Genomic DNA, 20,709 nt, shown 5'->3' on the forward strand with positions numbered 1-20,709 from the left:
TATGAGGTCTAGTTCTGCTTGAGGTATAAAACATTGTCTGTTTACCTTTTTATAATGCTTTTTCATTGATGATAATGAGTGCAACAAAATACCTCTCTGCATGATAAGCTGATTACCAACATGTTTATTTGTAGTACCTAGAAATTAAGAAAAAAAAAAAAAAGCTGGGCGTGGTGGCACATGCCTTTAATCCCAGCACTTAGGAGGCAGAGGTAGGAGGATTGCCATGAGTTCAAGGCTACCCTGAGACTACATAGTGAACTCCAGGTCAGCCTGGGCTAGCAAGACATTGCCTTGGAAAACCAAACCAAACCAAAACAAAACAAAAAACAAATAACAACAAAACAAAACTGTACTTTGTTTTTTGGAGAGAATAAAATCTTTATGAATAGAAACATTTCTGATTTCTAGCTCTTTTTCCAGCAATTTCTGGTTCTTTCTCAAAGAACTAATTGATTTATTTTGCATGTGCTTCTGTAGTATGTGTTGTGTATGTATGTGTTTGTGCAGATGCTCATATCCCATGCACATATATGTGGAGGCCAGAGGAGAACATCTGATGTCTTACTCTATTGGTCATCCATGTATATCCTTGAAATGGAATCTTTTGTTGAACTTGAAGCTGCAGTTTTAATGAGTCCCAGTGATTCTACAGTCTCTGCTCCCCACATGACTGGAGTTACAGGCATGCATCCAGCTATTTATGTAGGTGCTTGGAATCAAATTCAGATGTCCTCTCAGGCTTTTATGGCAAACATTCTTAAATGCTGAGCTGTCTTCTTAGCCTCCCCACATAATTTTATTTATAAAACTTTTTGAGAGAGAGAGAGAGAGAGAGGGAGGGAGGGAGAGAGAATTAGCTACTGTAATCGAACTACAGCTGCTTGTGCCACTCAGTGGTCATGTGAGACATTGTACATTCCTCACCTTTGTGCATCTGGCTAACGTAGGATCTGGAGAGTTGAACATGGGCCCTTAGGCTTTACAGGCAAGCACCTTAACTGCTAAGCCATCTCTCCAGCCCAATTTTTATTTTTATTTATTTTATTTTTAAGCCATTTCCCCAGCCCATGAAAGTGTTTTTTTCTTTTTAATTAATTTATTTATTAGAGATGGGGCGGGGAGAGAGAAAGGGAATGGAAACTCCAGGGTATGCAGCCACTGCAAATGAACTCTAGATGCATGTGCCACCTTGTGGATCTGGCTTACGTGGCTCCTGGAGAATCAAGCCTGGGTCCTTAGGTTTTGCAGGCAAACACCTTAACCATCTTTCCAGCCCCTGAAATACTTAGAATTTTTTAAAATGTATTTTATTTATTTATTTATTTGATAGTGAGAAAGAGGCAGAGAGAGTGAGAGAGAAAGAGAGAATGGGCACACTAGGGCTTCCAGCCACTGCAAACAAACTCCAGGTGCATGTACCACCTTGTGTATCTGGCTAACGTGTGTCCTGGGGAATTGAACCTGGATCCTTTGGCTTTACAGGCAAATGCCTTAATTGCTAAGCCATCCCTCCAGACCTATTTTGTTTTTAAGAAATGCTTATTTATTTATGAGAAAGAGAGAGAGAATCGGTGTGCCAGGGCCTCTAGCCATGGCAAACAAACTCCAGACACATGCACCACCTTGTGCATCTGGCTTATATGGGTCTTAGGGAATCAAACCTGGATCCTTTGGCTTTGCAGGCAAATACTTTAACCACTCCAGCCCTTATTTTTTATGGCTATTTTAATTGGTACTGTTTTCACTGATTTACTTCTCAGTATATTTGTCAGTATATATGAATGCTGGTGATTTTTGTGTTAATTTAATTTAATTTAATTTAATTTAATTTAATTTAATTTAATTTAATTTTTTTCTGGTCCTATCTCCCAGAATCTCAGCTGGCCAACTGGAATCCTATCCTTGGCCCATGTGCCCAATCTTGAAAAAATCCAATCCCTGCAATGCAACAGTACACATGTTAGAATCCTAGCCAGACTCAGGGCTCCTTCCAGGTGGAGATTGAGGTTGCCCTTAACCCTGGAGGGAGGAAAAGTCCCACCTGCAACATGGGAACAAGTGACCCCTAGTCAGCCTCTGGGGGTACATTTCTGTACTAGAAAATTATACATCCCTAGGGCATCTGAACTCCCTACCCTATAGAATTTAATCCCTGCTACTAGAATTTGGAAATGTCTAGAATCTCCCTGGAGGTAGAGCCCCATCCTCTAAATCCCGTCCCCTTCCTGAACAGATTGGCCCCAGATTAGAGCAGGAACTCTTCTGACCCTATGAGAACCTCCCTGAGTTTAAGCCTATCTTGGGGGACCGGAGGAAATCTGCAGGGGGTAGGTGGGGGCTGGTCTCTTCCTGTTTTGTACATAGATTTATTTTTTCAGTTGTAAGGAAGATAAATACATTTTGTTTAAAAGAAAGCATATTTCCATATTTCATCTGGGAATCCTGGGCAGGGTGAGATGGAGAGTGAGACATCCCCTCCACTCTGCCTTCTGGCTCTGGACTTTATGCTCTTCACCTGTAAAGCCTGGTGGCTGAAAATCTTGTGTGTTAATTTCATATCCTGCCACTTTGCTGAAAGAGTTTATCACATCTAGTTTTTTGTTTTTTTCATGTGGTCTTTTGGGTCATTTAATTATAGAGTCCTATTACTTGCAAATGAAGCTATGTTGACTTCTTCATTACTGATTTATATCTTTTATTTTTTTCTCTTGTCTTATCACTCAAGCTAAGACTTCAAGTACTATGTTAAATAGTAGTGGTAAGAATGAACACTCCTCTCTTGTAGAACTTAATGGGAATTCCTCAATTTTCCCCCATTTAGTCTGATATTGGCTTTAGGTTGGTTATATTTTACCTTTATTATATTGAGATATGATCCTTCCATCCCTAGTTTCTCTTGTGTTTTTTTATCATGGAGGGTTATTGTATTTTGAGATGGCCTATTTTACATCTATTGACATGATCATATGACTTCTGTCTTTATATCTATTTCTATGATGTGTTATGTTTACCCAATTTCTGTATGTTGACCTATCCCTGCATTTCTAGGATGAAACCTACTTGATCAACATAGATGATATTTCTGATGTGTTCGTGCATTTAATTTGCAAGACTTTATTAATTTTTGCATCTAAGTTCATCAGAGATACTGGTCTATAATTTTCTTTTCTTGTGTCTGTCTGCTTTGTAATGCTGGCTTCCTTGAAGGAGTTATGAAACATTCTCTCCTTTTCAATTTTATGAAATAACTTGAAAAGCAGTGGTTTCAATTTTCCTATAGTGCTTTGATAGATTTTCAGCAGTGAATTTGTCTGGGCCTGATTTTTTTTTTTTTTTTACTTGGGAGGTTTTTAATTGTTCCTTTGATCTTGTTAGATATTATAGCTCTATTTATGTTATTTGCTCTGGGTTTATCTTTGGTACACCCTGTGAATCAAGAAATTCATCCAATTCTTTCAAATTTTCCAATTTTGTGTAATATAGGGTTTTGAAATGCATACTGATGATTTCCCCAATTTTATTGTTATTTGTTGTAATATTTTCTTTTTCATAATTAATCATGTTGCATTGTTGTCATATATAGTAGAAGGAGTTATGTTAATTTTCCTAAGTTTGTGGATACTTGCTTTGTGTCCTAATATATGATTTATTTTAGAGAAGGTTCCATGAGCTGCTGAGAAAAGTGTATATTCTGTAGAGTTTGGGTGGAATTTTCTGTAGGTGTCTGCTAAGTTCATTTGATCTAGGGTAGTGTTTAGCTCCATTGTTTTTCATGTGTTTTCTGTTTATTGATGACAGTCAACTATTGTGTTGGGATTTATGTCTGACTTAATGTCTAGTAGATTTTGCTTTATAAAATTCAGTGAACCTGTATTTGATACATATATGGTTAGGATTGTAATATCCTCCTATTGAATTGTGCCCTTGATGAGTATAAAGTAGTCTTCTTTATCCATTTTGACTACTTTTGGCTTAAGGTTCATTTTGTATGATATTAGTGTAGCTATATTTTATTTTTCTATCCTTTCACTCTAAGGTGATGTCTATCTGTAATAAGGTGGGTTTCTTGTAGCCAGCAAATGGATGAATCCACTTTTCTGATACAGACTGTTCACCTGTCTTTTGATTGGGAAATTTAGTCCATGCATATTCAGAGTTAAACTTGAAAGGTAAGTAGCGTATTAAAGATTTTATGGAGTTTGGTGTTTTCTTGATCTTCATTTGCTTTAAAAATTATTCTAAATTTTCCCTCCTATACTCTCCTGAGTATGTATGTTCACCTCTCCAGTGTTCACTACTCCATTCAGTATTCTCTGTCGTATTGGCTTAGTACTCATATATTCATATAGCCAGCTTTTATCATGGAAAGGTTTTCTTTCTGTTATGATGATAATTTTTCTGGGTATACTAGTTTTGGCTAGCAACTGTGGTCTTCCAAAATTTGAAATACTTTATTCCAAGCCCTTCTAATTTTTAGAGTTTCCATGGAAAGATATGGGCTTACCATTGTAAGTGATGAAGCTGTTTCTCTCTTGTAGCTTTTAGTACTCATTATTTTTGTTTTCTCTGTTTAGTGTTATAACTATAATGTGATAATTGGGATTTACTTCTCTGGTCCTCTATACTTTGTGGCCATTGTACCTAGATGGGCCTCTTTTTCATAAGCTTTGGTTTTTTTTCTATAATCTTATTGAAAATGTTTTCCTTTTAAAAAATAAATGTTGTTTGTTATTTATTTGTGAGGAGAGATAAAACAAGAGAATGAATATGAATGTACCAAGGCCTCTTGTCATTGCAAACAAATTCCAGATGAATGCACCACTTTGTGCATCTAGCTTTTTTTTTTTTTTTCTTTTTTGAGGTAGGGTCTCACTCTGACCCAGGCTGACCTATAATCCACTTTTGAGTCTCAGGGTGGCCTTGAACTCATGGCGGTCCTCCTACCTCTGCCTCCCAAGTGCTGGGATTAAAGGTGTGCACCACCACGCCCGGCATCTAGCTTTTTTTTTTTATATATGGGTACTAGGGAGTTAAACTTGGGCTGCCAGGCGTTGCAAATAAGCACCTTTAGCCACTGAGCATCTCTCCAGCTCTGAAGATGTGTTCTATGCCTTTGACCTGTAGTTCTTCCCCTTCTTGTATGCCCATGTTTAGAACCTTTGGTCCTTTTAAGGTGTACCACATGTTTCTCATGTTCTGTCCATATATTTTTCTGACCTTGTCATTGATTTTTGACCTCCCAATCTACTTCTTCTGCCTTGTCCTTTCTGATCTTCTGTCCTCTCTATGATTTATTCTATTTGCATGGAGCCTTTTCATTGAACTATTTCTTTTTGGATTTTCAAAGTAGGTTCTCATTCTAGCCCAGGCTGACCTGGAATTCACTATGTAGTCTCAGGTTGGCCTCAGCTCACAGCGATCCTACTACCTCCACTTCCTTAGTGCTGGGATTAAAGGTGTGTACAGCCTCAGAGGCTCCACTGGTCTGTATTGAGAAGCATGGACTGTCTTGCTCCAGTCCAGAGTGGGTAGGTGGTCTATGTGTGGGGCTGGGTTGGGTACAGGGTTGAGCCTATAGCGCTACTCACCAGGGAACTGGGCCTGGGCCACCTAGTCCTTGCTGAGAGTGTAAGTGGGCAGGCAGTCTACATGTGTGGCTCCTGTGTGTGTGTGTGTGTGTGTGTGTGTGTGTATAAATAAAATGAGAGAGAGAGACAAAGTACGCAAGAGCACACCAGGGCCTCCAGTCACTGCAAACAAACTCCAGATGCATGTGCCACCTTCTACATCTGGCTAGCGTGAGTCCTGGGGAATAGAACCTGGGTCCTTTGGCTTTGCAGGCAAACACCTTAACCACTAAGCCATCCCTCCAGCCCCTCATAATTTAATTTTTAAATAACAAAAGATATAGGCTGTAACTGTAGACATTGATGTATAGATTCTGTTTTTTTTTTTTTTTTCTAATGGGTGGAAAAAACAATAGTGGGTCTTAATGAAGGGGTAATTAAGTATCTCCCCCCACCCTCAGTTCATCATTTATCACTGAAGCTCATCTAAAAGAATGAGGATAACTTGTTTTTGCTTGGACCAAAGCAAATCCTTTCCCAAATAGCAGCTAGTTCTGAAACCATTTTTTAAAATATTTATTTATTTATTTGAGAGAGAGAAAGACATGAGAGAGAGAGAGAGAGATTGAGAATGGGCATACCAGTGCCTCTAGCCATTGCAAACAAACTCCAGAAGTATGTGCCACATTGTGCATCTGGCTTTCATGGGTCCTGGAGAATTGAACCAGGATCCTTTGGCTTTGTAGGCAAGTGCCTTAACCACTAAGCCATCTCTCTAGTCCTCTGAAACCTTTTTATACCCAATGTGTTTTCAACTTCGCTGTGGAGTTCATAAAGGGTAGGTACTTTTTAGTTAGTTCTTTGTTTCCTTTAGGATCATGTGAGATTCATGTGCAGTCATTTTATTATATATACTTTTTTGTTTTTTTTGTGTGCATTTTTTCCCCAGAGCTATGTATCGAACCCAGGTCCTTGTACCTGTTAGGCAAGTACTCTGTGACTGAGCTGTATTTATAGCTCTTCAAAGCCATTGTTACTAAGAGAATGTTGATACTTCATTTGCTACAGGATTAAAGTGTTTCTCAAATGAATTTTTGGTGTGTTTGTTATGTGTGTGTGATGTGTGTATATGTACATGTGTGTGAGTTCAGGCACAAACATGGCATATGACACACATATGGAGGTCAGAGGACACTTTGGGTGTCAGTCCTCACCTTCCACCTTTTTTGAGGTAGGGTCTCTACTCCCTTCTCACTGCAGACACAGTAGCACTATAGCATCTGGCTTTAGGTAGGTTCTCAGGATCCAAACTCAGGTGCTCATGTTTGTATCTCAGGGGGTTTATCCGTGGCCTGTAAGCTAAACAATTGACTTTTATTTCATGAAAGCTGGTCATCATTGCATGGTCTGGAGAGATGACTCCGTAAGTAAAACCGTTTGCTATGCACTTCAGAGTACCTGAACTCAGATCTCCAAAACCCATGTAAAAGGCTGGAAATTGTGCCTATGCTCAAGCGCGCGCACACACACACACACACACACACACACACACACATATACAGAGACTAAAGAAATACATTTTTTTCTATATTTTTATTGACAACTTCTGTAATTATAGAAAATAACCCATGGTAATGCCCTCCCTCCCCCCACCTTCCCCTTTGAAACTCAACTCTCCATCATATCCTGGCCCCCTCTCAATCAGTCTCTCTTTTATTTTGATGTCATGGTCTTTTCCTCCTCTTATGATGGTCTTGAGTAGGTAGTGTCAGTCACTGTGAGGTCATGGATATCCAGGCCATTCTGTGTCTGGAGGAGCACATTGTAAGGAGTCCTACCCTTCCTTTAGCTCTTACATTCTTTCTGCCATTTCTTCTGCAATAGACCCTGAGCCTTGGAAGGTATGATAGAGATATTTCAGTGCTGAGCACTCCTCTGTCACTTCTTCTCAGCACCATGGTGCCTTCTGAGTCATCCCAAGATCACTGCCATGGAAAAGAGAAGCTTCTCTAACCAAAAGTAAGAGTAACATTAATATATTTGTGTGAACATTAAGAGAAGTGCTTACTGGGCAATTTGGTAAGCATAGTATATACATTTAGCCAGATACCAGCCCAGATTATAGCCCTAAGGCTCATGACTACCCCTGTTGTAGATTTTCAGTATCAGGGATATATTACCACCCATGGAACAAGCCTTCAGTCCAATTAGAGATCAGGTGGTTTCCCCTTAACATACATGCCACTATTGCACCCGTTGGCTCATTTGACCTGGCTTGCTAAATATAAGGCTTGCAGTGTCCACTTTTGAGTATCTTCACTGGTGATTTCTCTCTCTCCCATTGAACTGCATTCAGCATACCTTTGTCTAGCTTTCTGTCAGCTGGTCTACATGGAAGAGGTTTTCAGCTCAGCTCTAGCATGATTTCTCAGTGACCTTGTAGCCCAAGTGTATTGAGTCTTCAGCAATAGGATCTTACCATCTATTCCTGGTGGGAAACTAAGTGCCTCAGCAATGGCCTGTAATGATTTGGACTTATTTATATCCTCTTAGATTTTGATTAGCCCTCCACGTACCTTTCCTTTACTCAATCTCTTCCCCTGACCTCATTAGGCCTTTTCACCCCATTAATCCATTCTTCTATTTACATATATACAATACCATCCTATTAAATCTCCCTCCCTCCCTTTCTATTCCCGTTGTATTTCCTTTCTAGTTTACTGGTCTCTGCTACTGAGTTTTATTCCTACTCACATAGAAATCCAGTCATTTGTAGGTAGGATCCACATATGAGAGAGATCATGTGATGTTTGGTTTTCTGGGCCTGGGTTACCTCACTAAGTATAATCCTTTCCAGATCCATCTATTTTCTTGCAAATTTATAATTTCATTGTTCTTTGCTGCTAAGTAGAACTCCATTGTATAAATGTGCCACATCTTCATTATTCATTCATCAGTTGAGGGACATCTAAGCTGGTTCCTTTTGCTAGCTATTGTGAATAGAACAACAGTATGGTTGGGCAAGTATCTCTAAGGTAGTGAGACGAGTCCTTAGGATATATTCCTAGGAGTGGTAGAGTTGGGTCATATGGTAAATCTATTTTTAGCTGTCTCAGGAATCTCCGCACTGATTTCCATAAGGGTTGGACCAGAATGCATTCCCACCAACAGTGTAGAAGGGTTTGTTTGCTGTATCCTCGCCAACATTTATGGTCATTTGTTCTCATGATGGTAGCCATTCTGACAGGAGTGAGATAGAATCTCAATGTAGTTTTTTTCTTACTTTCTTTTTTTTTTTTCTTTTTGGTTTTGCGAGGTAGGGTCTTGCTCTAGCCCAGGCTGATCTGGAACTCACTATGGAGTCTCAGGGTGGCCTCGAACTCATGGCGATCCTCCTACCTCTGCCTCCCGAGTGCTGGGATTAAAGGCGTGCGCCACCACTCCCGGCTCAATGTAGTTTTAAAATCTGCGTTTCCCTGATATCTAGGGATGTAGAACATTTTTTTTTTTTAGATTTTTATATTCATCTGTTTTTCTTCTTTTGAGAACACTTTTGAGAACATTTTTTAAATTGGGTTGTTTGATTTCTTATTATTTAGATTTTTGAGTTCTTTGTACATTTTGAATATTAATCCTCTGTCAGATGTATAGCTGGAAAAGATTTTCTTCCATTCTATAGGTTGTCTCTTTGCTCTATTCACAGTGTCCTTTGCTGTACAAAGCTTTTTAATTTCATGAGGTCTCAGTGATTTTATTTCCTGAGCAATTGGGGTTATATTCAGAAAGTCTTTGCCAAGACGAATATGTTGAATGGTTCCCCCCACTTTTTCCTCTAGCAGTTTTGGAGTTTCTGGTCTGATATTAAAGTCTTTGATCCATTTGGACTTAATTCTTGTGCATAGAGAGTGATAAGGATCTATTTTACCCTTCTACAGATACATATCCAGTTTTCCCAGCACCATTTACTGAAGAATTGGTCTTTTCTCCAATGAGTATTCTTGGCAATTTTGTTGAAGATCAGGTGGCTGTAGCTACCCAGACTTACATTCGGGTCCTCTATTCTGTTCCATTGATGTCTGCTTTTGTGGTAGTACTATGCTGTTTTTGTTACTATGGCTCTGTAACATAGGTTAAAAATCAGGTATGGTGATACCACCAGCCTTATTTTTGTTACTCAAAACTGTTTTAGACATTCGAGATTTTTTTTTGTACTTCCAAATGAATTTTTGGATTGTTTTTTTCTATTTCCATGAAGAATGCCATTTGAATTTTAATGGGGATTGCATTAAATGTGTAGAGTGCTTTTGGTTAAGATTGACATTTTTACAATGTTGATTCTTCCAATACAAGAATAAGGGACGTCTTTCCATTTCCTATTGTCTTCTGCAATTTCTACTTGAGTGTTTTAAAGTTTTCATTGTAGAGATCCTTTACTTCCTTGGGTAGGTTTATTTCAAGGTTTTTTTTTTTTTATACACTTGTGAATGGGAGTGTTTCTCTGATTTGATCAACTGTGTGTTTGTTGTTAGCATATAGGAAGGCTACTTGCTGATTTCTGTGTGTTTATTTTGTATCCTGCTACATGGTTATAAGTATTTATCAGCTCTAACAGTTTGCTGGTAGAGTCTTTAGGGTCCTTTATGTATAGAATCATGTCATCTGCAAATAATAATAACTTGATCTCTTCCTTTTCAATTAGTATCCCTTTGTGTGTGTCTCTTGCCTTATTGTTATGGCTAAGACTTCCAGTTACCTTTTGGGATGGCTTTGGTCTCAGCTATGCTGAATGCCTGCTTGGGTCTCTCTTTGCTGTGCTGTGGGCTTGGTAGGCTGCCTGGGTTGGTTCGTCGCTGATCTGATTGCCTGTGCTGGGTGCTGGGTGTGTTCCCTTCCCCAGGTCTCTGGTGCTTGGTGGCACTTCTGATGGCTTTTCCCTCAGCTCAGGCTGAGCCTGGGGGCCACGACCATGTGGACCTGATGCCGCTGCTGCCTGAGCCGCTTCTGCCTGCTTCTGTGGTCTCTAGACACTCTGGATCTCTCCTACTTCTCTGCTGTGGTTGAAAATTTCTCGTATACCTTCACTTTTAGTAGAAGAGTATATTTTGTTGTATTTATTTATTTATTTATTTTTGCTTTTTCTCCCCTAGGCTGCTTTGGCATGTTTCCTCCACCTCCATCTTAACCGAGAGTCACAAGAAATGAATTTTAAAAAGCAAAACAAAACAAACTAATCATATGTGCTTTAAATGAACACTTTATAGATGTAGGTTTTTAAATAATGGCAGCCAGAAAGTAGACTTAATTTGAAATATTCAATCTCATTTGGAAAGAATTGCCTTTGTAATTATTGATATTCTGTCTGTTTCCTTTGAATTTTAGGGTTTTGCTCTAGCTCAGGTTGACCTGGAATTCAATATGTAGCCTCAGTCTGGCCTGAAACTCACAGTGATCCTCCTAACTCTGCCTCCTGAGTGCTGGGATTAAAGACATGCACCAGCATGCCTGTTTTTTTTTTTTTTTTCATTTCATTTTTATGAGAGAGAGAGAGAGAGAGAGAGAGAGAAAGAATTGGTGCACCTGAGCCTGTAGCCACTATAATTGAAGGCCAGACACATGTGCCATCATGTGCACATGCTTAACCTTGTGTGTGTGAGTCACCATGTGCATCTAGCTCATGTGGGTTCTGGGGAGTCAAATCTGTGTCCTTAGACTTTGCAGCCAAGTGCCTTAATTGCTAAGCCATCTCTCTAGCCCTTCCTTCAATTTTAAGAAAAGAATGAGAATGCTGTGCTTTCAAAACCGTTCTGCTTAGGAGCTTACTTTGCTTTTTGTGGCAATAGTCAGCAATTCTGCTGAGCAGTTCCCATGAAAGACAATTTATAATATAAAATAAAAACAAAATCATGAAAGTATATCTCTTATTCAAAAACTGTTTTAGCTGGGCGTGGTGGTGCACGCCTTTAATCCCAGCACTCGGGAGGCAGAGGTAGGAGGATTGCCGTGAGTTCGAGGCCACCCTGAGACTCCATAGTGAATTCCAGGTAAGCCTGGGCTAGAGTGAGACCCTACCTCAAAAAAAAAAAAAACTGTCTTAATAGCTGGAGTTATAGCTCAGTGATAGTGTGTGTGCTTAGCCTATCTGAGGCCCTAGGTTTATTCCCAGCACTAAAAGTATTAATAACTTGATGATTTATTGTTACTTTCTAATCAGCAAACCCTACTCATTTTATTTTATTTTCACCTAGGAAACATACTCCCAAACTAAGCCAAAGGTGGATCGTGTGGTTCAGTGGGGGTTAGGTAAGTTTGTTTTAATTAGGCATAATCCATTATTTAATTAACATTGAACTATTCTAACTGGGTTTGCATGAATGGGCTCTGGAGATCTATAAAGTACTTAAAATTGTATGCAAACTTTTCGAGCTATGTAGAATTTTTTTTTTTTTTCTGGAAGAAGATCTATTGTTTCTGTCAGGTTTTTTTTTTTTTTTTTTTTTTAATTCAGGGCTGAAGATGTAGCTCCATAGTAGAACATTTGAGATCTACCCCTAGCACTTCAACAATGAAAAAAGCACCCATCTATTGTATTAATTTCTCAATAAGTTTTCAGAATCAGAAAAAAAATTACTAGTGCTGCTATTATTAAATGCTATATAAATTTACAGGCTGGAAAGAACTGAGCTGGTATGCCTGGGAAAGGTATCATTGCATAAATAGTAATGTTCTTACTTTTTCTTATTTGAATTTTATTGTCTTTGTGTCTCCCATACAGGCCATTTATTTGATGCATTTACAACTTGAGCTCACAGTCTATGTTCTGACTGATCTCAGGCAGAAACTTGTAAATTAGTATAAATTAATAGAAATATTGATAATACATTATTCTTTTTATTGGCCCTCTCAACAAATTGAAGTCTTGTTTTTCCAAGGGCTTATTTTCATGATCTAATAAAATAATCATGCTACTGAGGAGTCCTTCTCATTGTTACCTATCATGTTGCATTGATTCCTAGCAGCAGGCATTATTTGCAGTATTTGCCTTCTTCTTCTGGGCTCATAGTTATGGCAAATGCTCTTAAGAAGAAGCAGTATGTGATGAATGTGCCAAGCTGTCAGTCCATTTTCCAGCAGTCCTAGCTAAGGCAAGATACCAGAAGTTAGGCTTGGCTTCAAGCACAATCTTTTTTTTTTTCTTTTCACAATTTTTATTAACATTTTCCATGATTATAAAAAAAATCCCATGATAATACACTCCCTTCCCCCACCCCGTACTTTCCCCTTTGAAATTCCATTCTCCATCATATTACCTCCCCATTACAATCATTGTAATTACATATATACAATATCAACCTATTAAGTACCCGCCTCCCTTCCTTTCTCTTCCCTTTATGTCTCCTTTTTAACTTACTGGCCTCTGCTACTAAGTATTTTCTTTCTCACACAGAAGCCCAATCATCTGTAGCTAGGATCCACATATGAGGGACAATATGGGGCGCTTGGCTTTCTGGGCCTCGGTTACCTCACTTAGTATAATCCTTTCCAGATTCATCCATTTTTCTGCAAATTTCATAACTTCATTTTTCTTTACCGCTGAGTAGAACTCCATTGTATAAATGTGCCACATCTTCATTATCCACTCATCAGTTGAGGGGCATCTAGGCTGGTTCCATTTCCCAGCTATTATAAATTGAGCAGCAATAAACATGGTTGAGCATGTACTTCTAAGGAAATGAGGTGAGTCCTTAGGATATATGCCTAGGAGTGCTATAGCTGGGTCATATGGTAGATCAATCTTTAGCTGTTTTAGGAACCTCCACACTGTTTTCCACGATGGCTGGACCAGATTACATTCCCACCAGCAGTGCAGAAGGGTTCCTTTTTTTCCACATCCCCGCCAACATTTATGATCATTTGTTTTCATGATGGAGGCCAATCTGACAGGAGTGAGATGGAATCTCAATGTAGTTTTAATCTGCATTTCCCTGAAGACTAGTGACGTAGAACATTTTTTTAGATGTCAAGCACAATCTTACAATATGTCTTCTTTCCCATTTCTTTTTGATTTGCCCAGCAAAGATGTTTGGGTGTCCTCCTGTCAACTGTTCTGTGTGCTTGAGCAGAATTGTGCAACACTGTAGTGGTAGAAAAAAATTAAGGAAGTAGAAAATTGCCTGAAATGACTTAGACAAGAGAATGGAAAGTAAAAACTAGGTTCACATTAAAATAAACAAAAGACCAGAGGGCTAGTACTAGAAAAATAACAAAAACCCTATGATGATGTTTAAAATGATTACCATATTCCCAGAGAACTCAGGAAAAGGAAAATTGGCACATATGAGTACTTTAGTATACACACACACACACACACACACACACATATATGGATTATTTATTAGTATTCCAAATACAGAGTTACTAGGTACAGAGGAAGGAGATGATAGATAAGTAGAGATTAAGGAGATGGGAGCAGTTAGGGTAGGAATTATTAAGACAAATCTTCAAGGGGCAGTGTTAACAGCACCCAAATGTAGGGTAGACCCTGATCATCAATCTTTATAGCTGGTGTGATCAGGGCCTAGAGATGGGACTAAGTATTGAGTTTTCAAAAGGGAATATTATAAACAGATAGGGAGTGTTGAAGATGAAGCTGAGAGAGAGACAGACAGACGTCATTTTTTTTTTTTTTTTACATTATGACCTAGCTGAAAGTCATATGTTAAGTCATCTCTGTTTAACTCTTGGCAGCTTTTTTTTAATTCATTTTTTAGGTTATCATATAAAGTAATGGGTTTAATCATAGTATCTTCATACATATACATGACAGTGTTCTTAACAAGTATCTGTTGAATAAATATCTGCTGTTACCACTAATAACATGTAAGTCTACACAGCCCACCATTAAGTAGCTTATGTTCTCTGTGGGGAGACATAAAACACATTCTCAGATTAAACACAAGATGCTGTAGGGCTTGGTACCAAGGGATAGTGTAGAGAATAAAATCTGATAGGACTTCAGAAGAGGAGGCAGTATCTGTGCTGATAAGCTTTAGGAAGCCCTTTCCTGGGGAGATAGAGCCTAAACTGGCCCTAATTTGTTGTGAAATCGGCCCCACAGAGGAGAAAATAGGAGTGATCAGGTAAAATCAAGTCCTAAGGCATGCATAGGCATGGTGAGTAGTATCACAGTGTGTATTTATTATTTATTTATTTTTTTGCTTTTTTTTCCAGGTATGGTCTCCTTGTAGCCCAGGCTGTCCTGGAATTCACTATGTAGTCTCAGGCTGGCCTCGAAATCATAGCAATCAACCTACCTCGGCATCCCAAGTGCTGGGATTAAAGGTGTGGGCCACCATGCCCAGCAGGGAGAGAGACTAGGCACACCAGGGCCTCTAGGCACTACACACAAACTCAGATGCATGGCCACTTTGTTCATCTGGCTTTATGTGGGTCCTGGGGAATCAAACTTGGATTGTTGGGCTTTACGGGCAAGCGCCTTAATTGCTGAGCCATCTCTCTACCCTATTTTTTTGTTTTTTTGAGGCAGGGTTTCACTCTCGCCCAAGCTAACCTGGAATTCACTCTGTAGTCCAGGCTGGCCTTGAACTCACAGAGATCTTCCTTTACCTCATCATCCTGAGTGCTAGATCTAAAGACATATGCCACCATGCCTGGCTATTATTTATTTTGTGAGTAAGCCCACGTGTTGTGTTTATTTTTATGTATTACTCATTTATTATCACCAACATTGTAATTTCCCACATGAACTTATACTGCAGCTTTCCTTCATTATCCATAGTTATTGTTCTTGAGTTCAGAAAATGAATTCAGAGGCCAGGCATGCATGGTGGCACATGCCTTTAATCTGATCACTCTGGAGGCAGAGGTAGGAGGATTGCTGTGAATTTCAGGCCAGCCTGAGACTACAGAGTGAGTTCCAGGTCAGCCTGAGCTACAGTAGTAAGACCCTACTTCAAAAGTTAAAAAAAAAAAAAAAAAGCAGATGGCAAAACAGATACATTTCTGAGTTGAATGTATTTGATTCCTGAAAGAATGCATTGAAAGGAAGTGTATGAGCAGAGTTTGGGTGTGCTGATCCACACATGCAATCCCATTGTTTAGAAGGCTGAGGCAGGAGAATTGGGAGTTCCCCATTTGTTTAGAGTACCTAGAAAGTTTCAATTCAGTCTGGGCCACATAGCAAGAGTATGTATATAAAAAAGTGTGAGTTGGGCATGATGGCAAATGCCTGTGATATCAGCACTTGGGAGATGGGAGCAGGAGGATCAAAAGTTCAAATCCAGCCTCAGCTACATAGCAAGATTGAGTTCACCTTGGGCTAAATGAGACCCATCTTAGAAAATTAAAAAAAGAAAAAAATATGTGTTAGCAGAAAGCAAAGAATGCATGGTTTGAATCACATTTGATATCCTATGTACTAGCTATGTGTAAGATGTTTGGTTTTGCTTTTGTAATGAGCAATTTATGGAACTATTTCTCAATCTGATTCTATTGTAGACAGCTATGAATATCTCCAAAATGCACCTCCTGGATTTTTTCCAAGACTTGGTGTTATTGGTCTTGCTGGTTTCGTTGGACTTCTTTTTACTAGAGGTAGGTGCAATTTTGTGGATTTCTTTTTAGCAGCCAGTCCATATGGGAGAGATGGGATATGTGTTTAGTTGTAAAATAAAGGCTTATGATGTAAAATTCAGATATGACAAAATTATCAATAGAAACTGGGTGTGATACCTCACTCCTTGAGTCTTAGCATTCAGGAGGCCAGAGTATTGCTTCAAGTTCAAGGCCAGCCTGGGCTACAGAGTAAGATCCTGTCTCAAACAAAACATTTCAAATAGAGAAATCTTAATAAAGAACCCTATAATCAATCCATAAAATCTGACCATAATCTGATATATGTTCTTTTCATTTTAAAACTCTTCCCTCTTCACGAATCAAGTGGATAGTCAATCTGAATGCTTGTTGCTTCTGGTACAGTCTTTTATTTTCTTCTTGGAAGCTCTGAAGATCTTCTTTATCAATAGTGTTATGAATATCTGTGGGTGATAACTAGATGTAGATCTTATTCTTTTGTTGGACATTTTGGTTGCATGCAGCCTTCATTCTGAAGATGATAGCTATCTGTCTTTCAATAAATGATTGCATTGTTTTTAAATGACTATGAGTGTATTTTATTTATTTGATTATTTTCTTTCATGCCTTTTGAGTTTTTTACTTTGGTCATTTTCATAAGCTCTTCTTTCCTCTGAATGATCCTTTATACATAGAACTGTTTTCTTTTAATCTAGTAGCTTCTCAAATGTATTTGATGATACTTAATAACAGGTCTAGTTTTGTTTTGAAGTTCTGTTTCCTGTGGGGTCATTTTTTTTCTTCTTGCTTGTCTCAGTCTTTTTCTTTTATGTTGCAAGCTTTTCTCCAATGTCTGGTAATCCTTGGTTGTCCAGTCTTGTTTCAGAATTAGGCAATTGAAACTCTAGTAAGAACTCTTTGTGCATAGATGGGACTTGCTGGCAGGCAAGTTCTACATTCGGGTGAGCTGGGCTGGACAGGAGCTGACCTTATATAGAGGAGGGCTTTACCCTTAGGCACTAACACAAATACACATGCATGCCCAGACACATATAGCTATCTTTGTTCTCAGCAGAAAATTATTTCTTTTGTAAAAAAATTTGAGGGAGTGAGAGTGAGTATGGTATGCCAAGGCCTCTTGCCACTAAAAATGAGCTCCAGATGCGTGTGCTACTTTGTGCATCAGGCTTTATGTGGGTATTGGGAAATCAAACACAGGCTGGCAGGTGTTTTGCAAGCAAGCTCCTTTAACCACTGAACCATCTCCCCAGCCCCTTCATAGTATTTCTTTAGTGATACCTGCCCTGATTTTTAAGATTGGCCTGGTCTGACTTCCTGGCCATGAGCAGTTTTGTACTGGGATGGCATGGGGGAAAGAATCACCTAGTCCATGCACAGGGCTTCCAATTGTCCTCCTGTCTTGATCCCTGCTTGCATTCTGTATCCCACATAGCCCCTACCATGTGGACCTTGGAAAAATCTGCTCTTTGGCTGCAACACTTCTTCAAGATAACACTGCCTGCCTGGCCTTCTATTTTCTGAAAATTGGTCATATTTTTATGTTGCTTGGGACTCATTTCATGTATGCAAGGCAAGCCCTCTGCCAATTGAGTTGTATTCCCAGTGGTTGACACTTTCTTTGGTAATAGGGTATGGAACTCAGGGCCTTGCTCATGCTAGGCAATAACGGCACCACTGAGCTATCCCTGGTTAATACTTGTCTGCCAGGGGACTCTACTACACATTTTCTCTTCATTGTAGGTTTATTAATCTGTATTCTATTCTCTTATTCTGTTATTGTAATGAAATCTCAGGAAGGAGAAGAAAGGAACAATTATGTTGAGTGTTTAAGTAGGGAAACAGTCAGTTTGCTTTAAAAAACACATAAATCTAGAAGCAAAAATTCTGGTTTATTTTTTTCAAAACCATCTTTCTGCTTCCTTAGAAATTTTGTTTCCCAAGCTGGGTGTGGTAGTGCATGCCTATATTCCTAACACTTGGGAGTCAGAGGCAGATGAACCACAAGTTCAAGTTCACATCTACTCTGAGCTACATAGTGAGAACATGTCTCAAAAAAAAAAAAAGACAAGTTTAATCAAAAAACAAGACAAACAAGCAGAAAAAACAAAAAGCAGAGTGGTACAGGCCTATATCTTCAGCACTCACAAGTTTGAGACAGGAAGATCACATATTCATAGCAAAACTGGGCTGTTGTAAGACCCTGTCTCAATACATGCATTGCATACATAAAGATTCTCTTGAAAATATTTGCTGGCTAAAAGAATTTGGTCACAAAGTACCATATATTATATAATTCCATATATAGGAGATATATGTAGGTAAACCCATAGGGATAGAAAATAGATTACTATTGGCCTAAGTTAAGGAAATAGGAGAGCTGCGGAGTGAGTTTCTTTCTGTTTTTGTTTGTTTGGTTGGTTTGGGTGCTGGGAATTTCGGGGCTTCTTGCATGCTAAGCGTACAAGGTGTGCTCTCAGCCCGAAGATGAGTTTCTTTTGAGAATGATAGAATTGATTGTGACTAGAGTATTCAACTCTGTAAATATAATAAAAATTATCAAATTCTGTACTTTATGTGAGTGAATTGTTTGAATTATATCTCAATAAAGCTGGTGTACTTATTATTAAGTAATTCTCTAAACTTAGAGCCAAAGAAATCTTGTTTGGTAGTAAGGTAAATTGTGATGGTAAGGATGAAAAACATCTGATGGTATGTACCACTTTTCATTCATAAGGTTCAAAAATAAAGAAGCTGGTATATCCCCCTGTTTTTATGGGATTAGCTGCCTCTGTCTATTACCCACAGCAAGCCATTGCCTTTGCCCAGGTGAGTCAGAACAAGGAAGGTAGGATGGTCTTCCTTCCTGCCTTTGTTCAACTTCCAGGTATGATACTTTACTTTGTTTTATTTTGCAGGGGTTTTTTTGTTTTTTGTTTTTTGTTTTTTGTTTTTTTTGGTAACACCAGGCTAAAATTTGTAAGTGAAATATAGCAAATTTAAGTTTCTCCTCACTATTTGCCTCAGTATTGACCCTCCTTCCAATAATGCCAGTGCTCAGAAATTGCCTGCCAATTTGAATACTAATCCAATAAACATTCAGGTATCATTTTTGTCTACTGACACGGACGTTTAAAGATTCAAATTACAAAGCTTATAAGTATGGGTCATCTGTTTCTGTCCTCACTGGAGTTGTTGGAACAGATTGTACATTTATGCCTTCTCCCTAGTATTGGTGCCACCCTCACTTTCTTTTTTTTTTTTTTAATTTTTATTAACATTTTCCATGATTATAAAATATATCCCATGGTAATTCCCTCCCTCCCCACCCCCACACTTTCCCGTTTGAAATTCCATTCTCAATCATATTACCTCCCCATTACAATCATTGTAATTACATATATACAATATCAACCTATTAAGTATCCTCCTCCCTTCCTTTCTCCACCCTTTATGTCTCCTTTTTAACTTACTGGCCTCTGCTACTAAGTATTTTCATTCTCACACAGAAGCCCAGTCATCTGTAGCTAGGATCCCCATATGAGAGAGAACATGTGGCGCTTGGCTTTCTGGGCCTGGGTTACCTGACTTAGTATAATACTTTCCAGGTCCATCCATTTTTCTGCAAATTTCATAACTTCATTTTTCTTTACCGCTGAGTAGAACTCCATTGTATAAATGTACCACATCTTCATTATCCACTCATCTGTTGAGGGACATCTAGGCTGGTTCCATTTCCCAGCTATTATAAATTGAGCAGCAATAAACATGGTTGAGCATGTACTTCTAAGGAAATGAGATGAGTCCTTTGGATATATGCCTAGGAGCGCTATAGCTGGGTCATATGGTAGATCAATCTCTAGCTGCTTTAGGAACCTCCACACTGTTTTCCACAATGGCTGGACCAGATTGCATTCCCACCAGCAGTGCAGAAGGGTTCCTTTTTTTCCACATCCCCGCCAACATTTATGATCATTTGTTTTCATGATGGTGGCCAATCTGACAGGAGGACCCTCACTTTCTTTGATGGAACATATGCTCTCCTCTGCCAGGAAGGCCCTTTTGTGAGCTCTCAATACACTGCTCCTTTCTTACCCTTTAGCCCCAGCTTGCTGGTAACGTAGTATGTAGGTAGATCACAGTGGCGGGTAACTTGGGTAAACCTGGACCAGTGGTACTCCAAGAATGGTGTCAAGAACAGTAGCATCAGCATTCCCTGGGAACTTGTTAGAGATGCAAATTCTCAAATCCTGCCCCAGACCAACAGGATCATACATTCTGTGGCTAAAGATCAGCTATTTGTTTTAGCAGGGCCTCTGCATGATTCAAATGCCGAGATGTTTGAGAACCACTGCTATAGACCAGTAGGTTGCCTTAGGAGCTGGTGTTTAGAGTCAGTGGCAGTCCCTGGGAAAACTGGCAAGAGCAAGACAGACTGTAGGTTTTGAGGTCCTAGACAGCTTATGGAGATAGATACTCACTAGAACTTCATATCACATGGAAACACAGCTTTAGTGGAAGGGACAACAGT

At 39.0% G+C, this 20,709-nt stretch overlaps 1 protein-coding gene across 3 annotated transcripts in view; it reads left to right on the forward strand.

The window, feature by feature from the left end:
* The window catches only part of Apoo (apolipoprotein O), a 104,103-nt gene that overhangs the window by 38,694 nt on the left and 44,700 nt on the right, over window positions 1-20,709 (forward strand). For all 3 annotated transcript variants that reach the window (XM_045140459.1, XM_045140460.1, XM_045140461.1), the window contains exons 4-6: window positions 11,816-11,870; window positions 16,086-16,181; window positions 18,916-19,007. In XM_045140459.1, coding sequence (XP_044996394.1) covers window positions 11,816-11,870; window positions 16,086-16,181; window positions 18,916-19,007 — 243 coding nt within the window. The remainder of the gene's footprint in view (window positions 1-11,815; window positions 11,871-16,085; window positions 16,182-18,915; window positions 19,008-20,709) is intronic.

The sequence above is a fragment of the Jaculus jaculus genome, chromosome X, assembly GCF_020740685.1.
Source record: "Jaculus jaculus isolate mJacJac1 chromosome X, mJacJac1.mat.Y.cur, whole genome shotgun sequence".
Lineage (NCBI taxonomy): Eukaryota > Metazoa > Chordata > Mammalia > Rodentia > Dipodidae > Jaculus > Jaculus jaculus.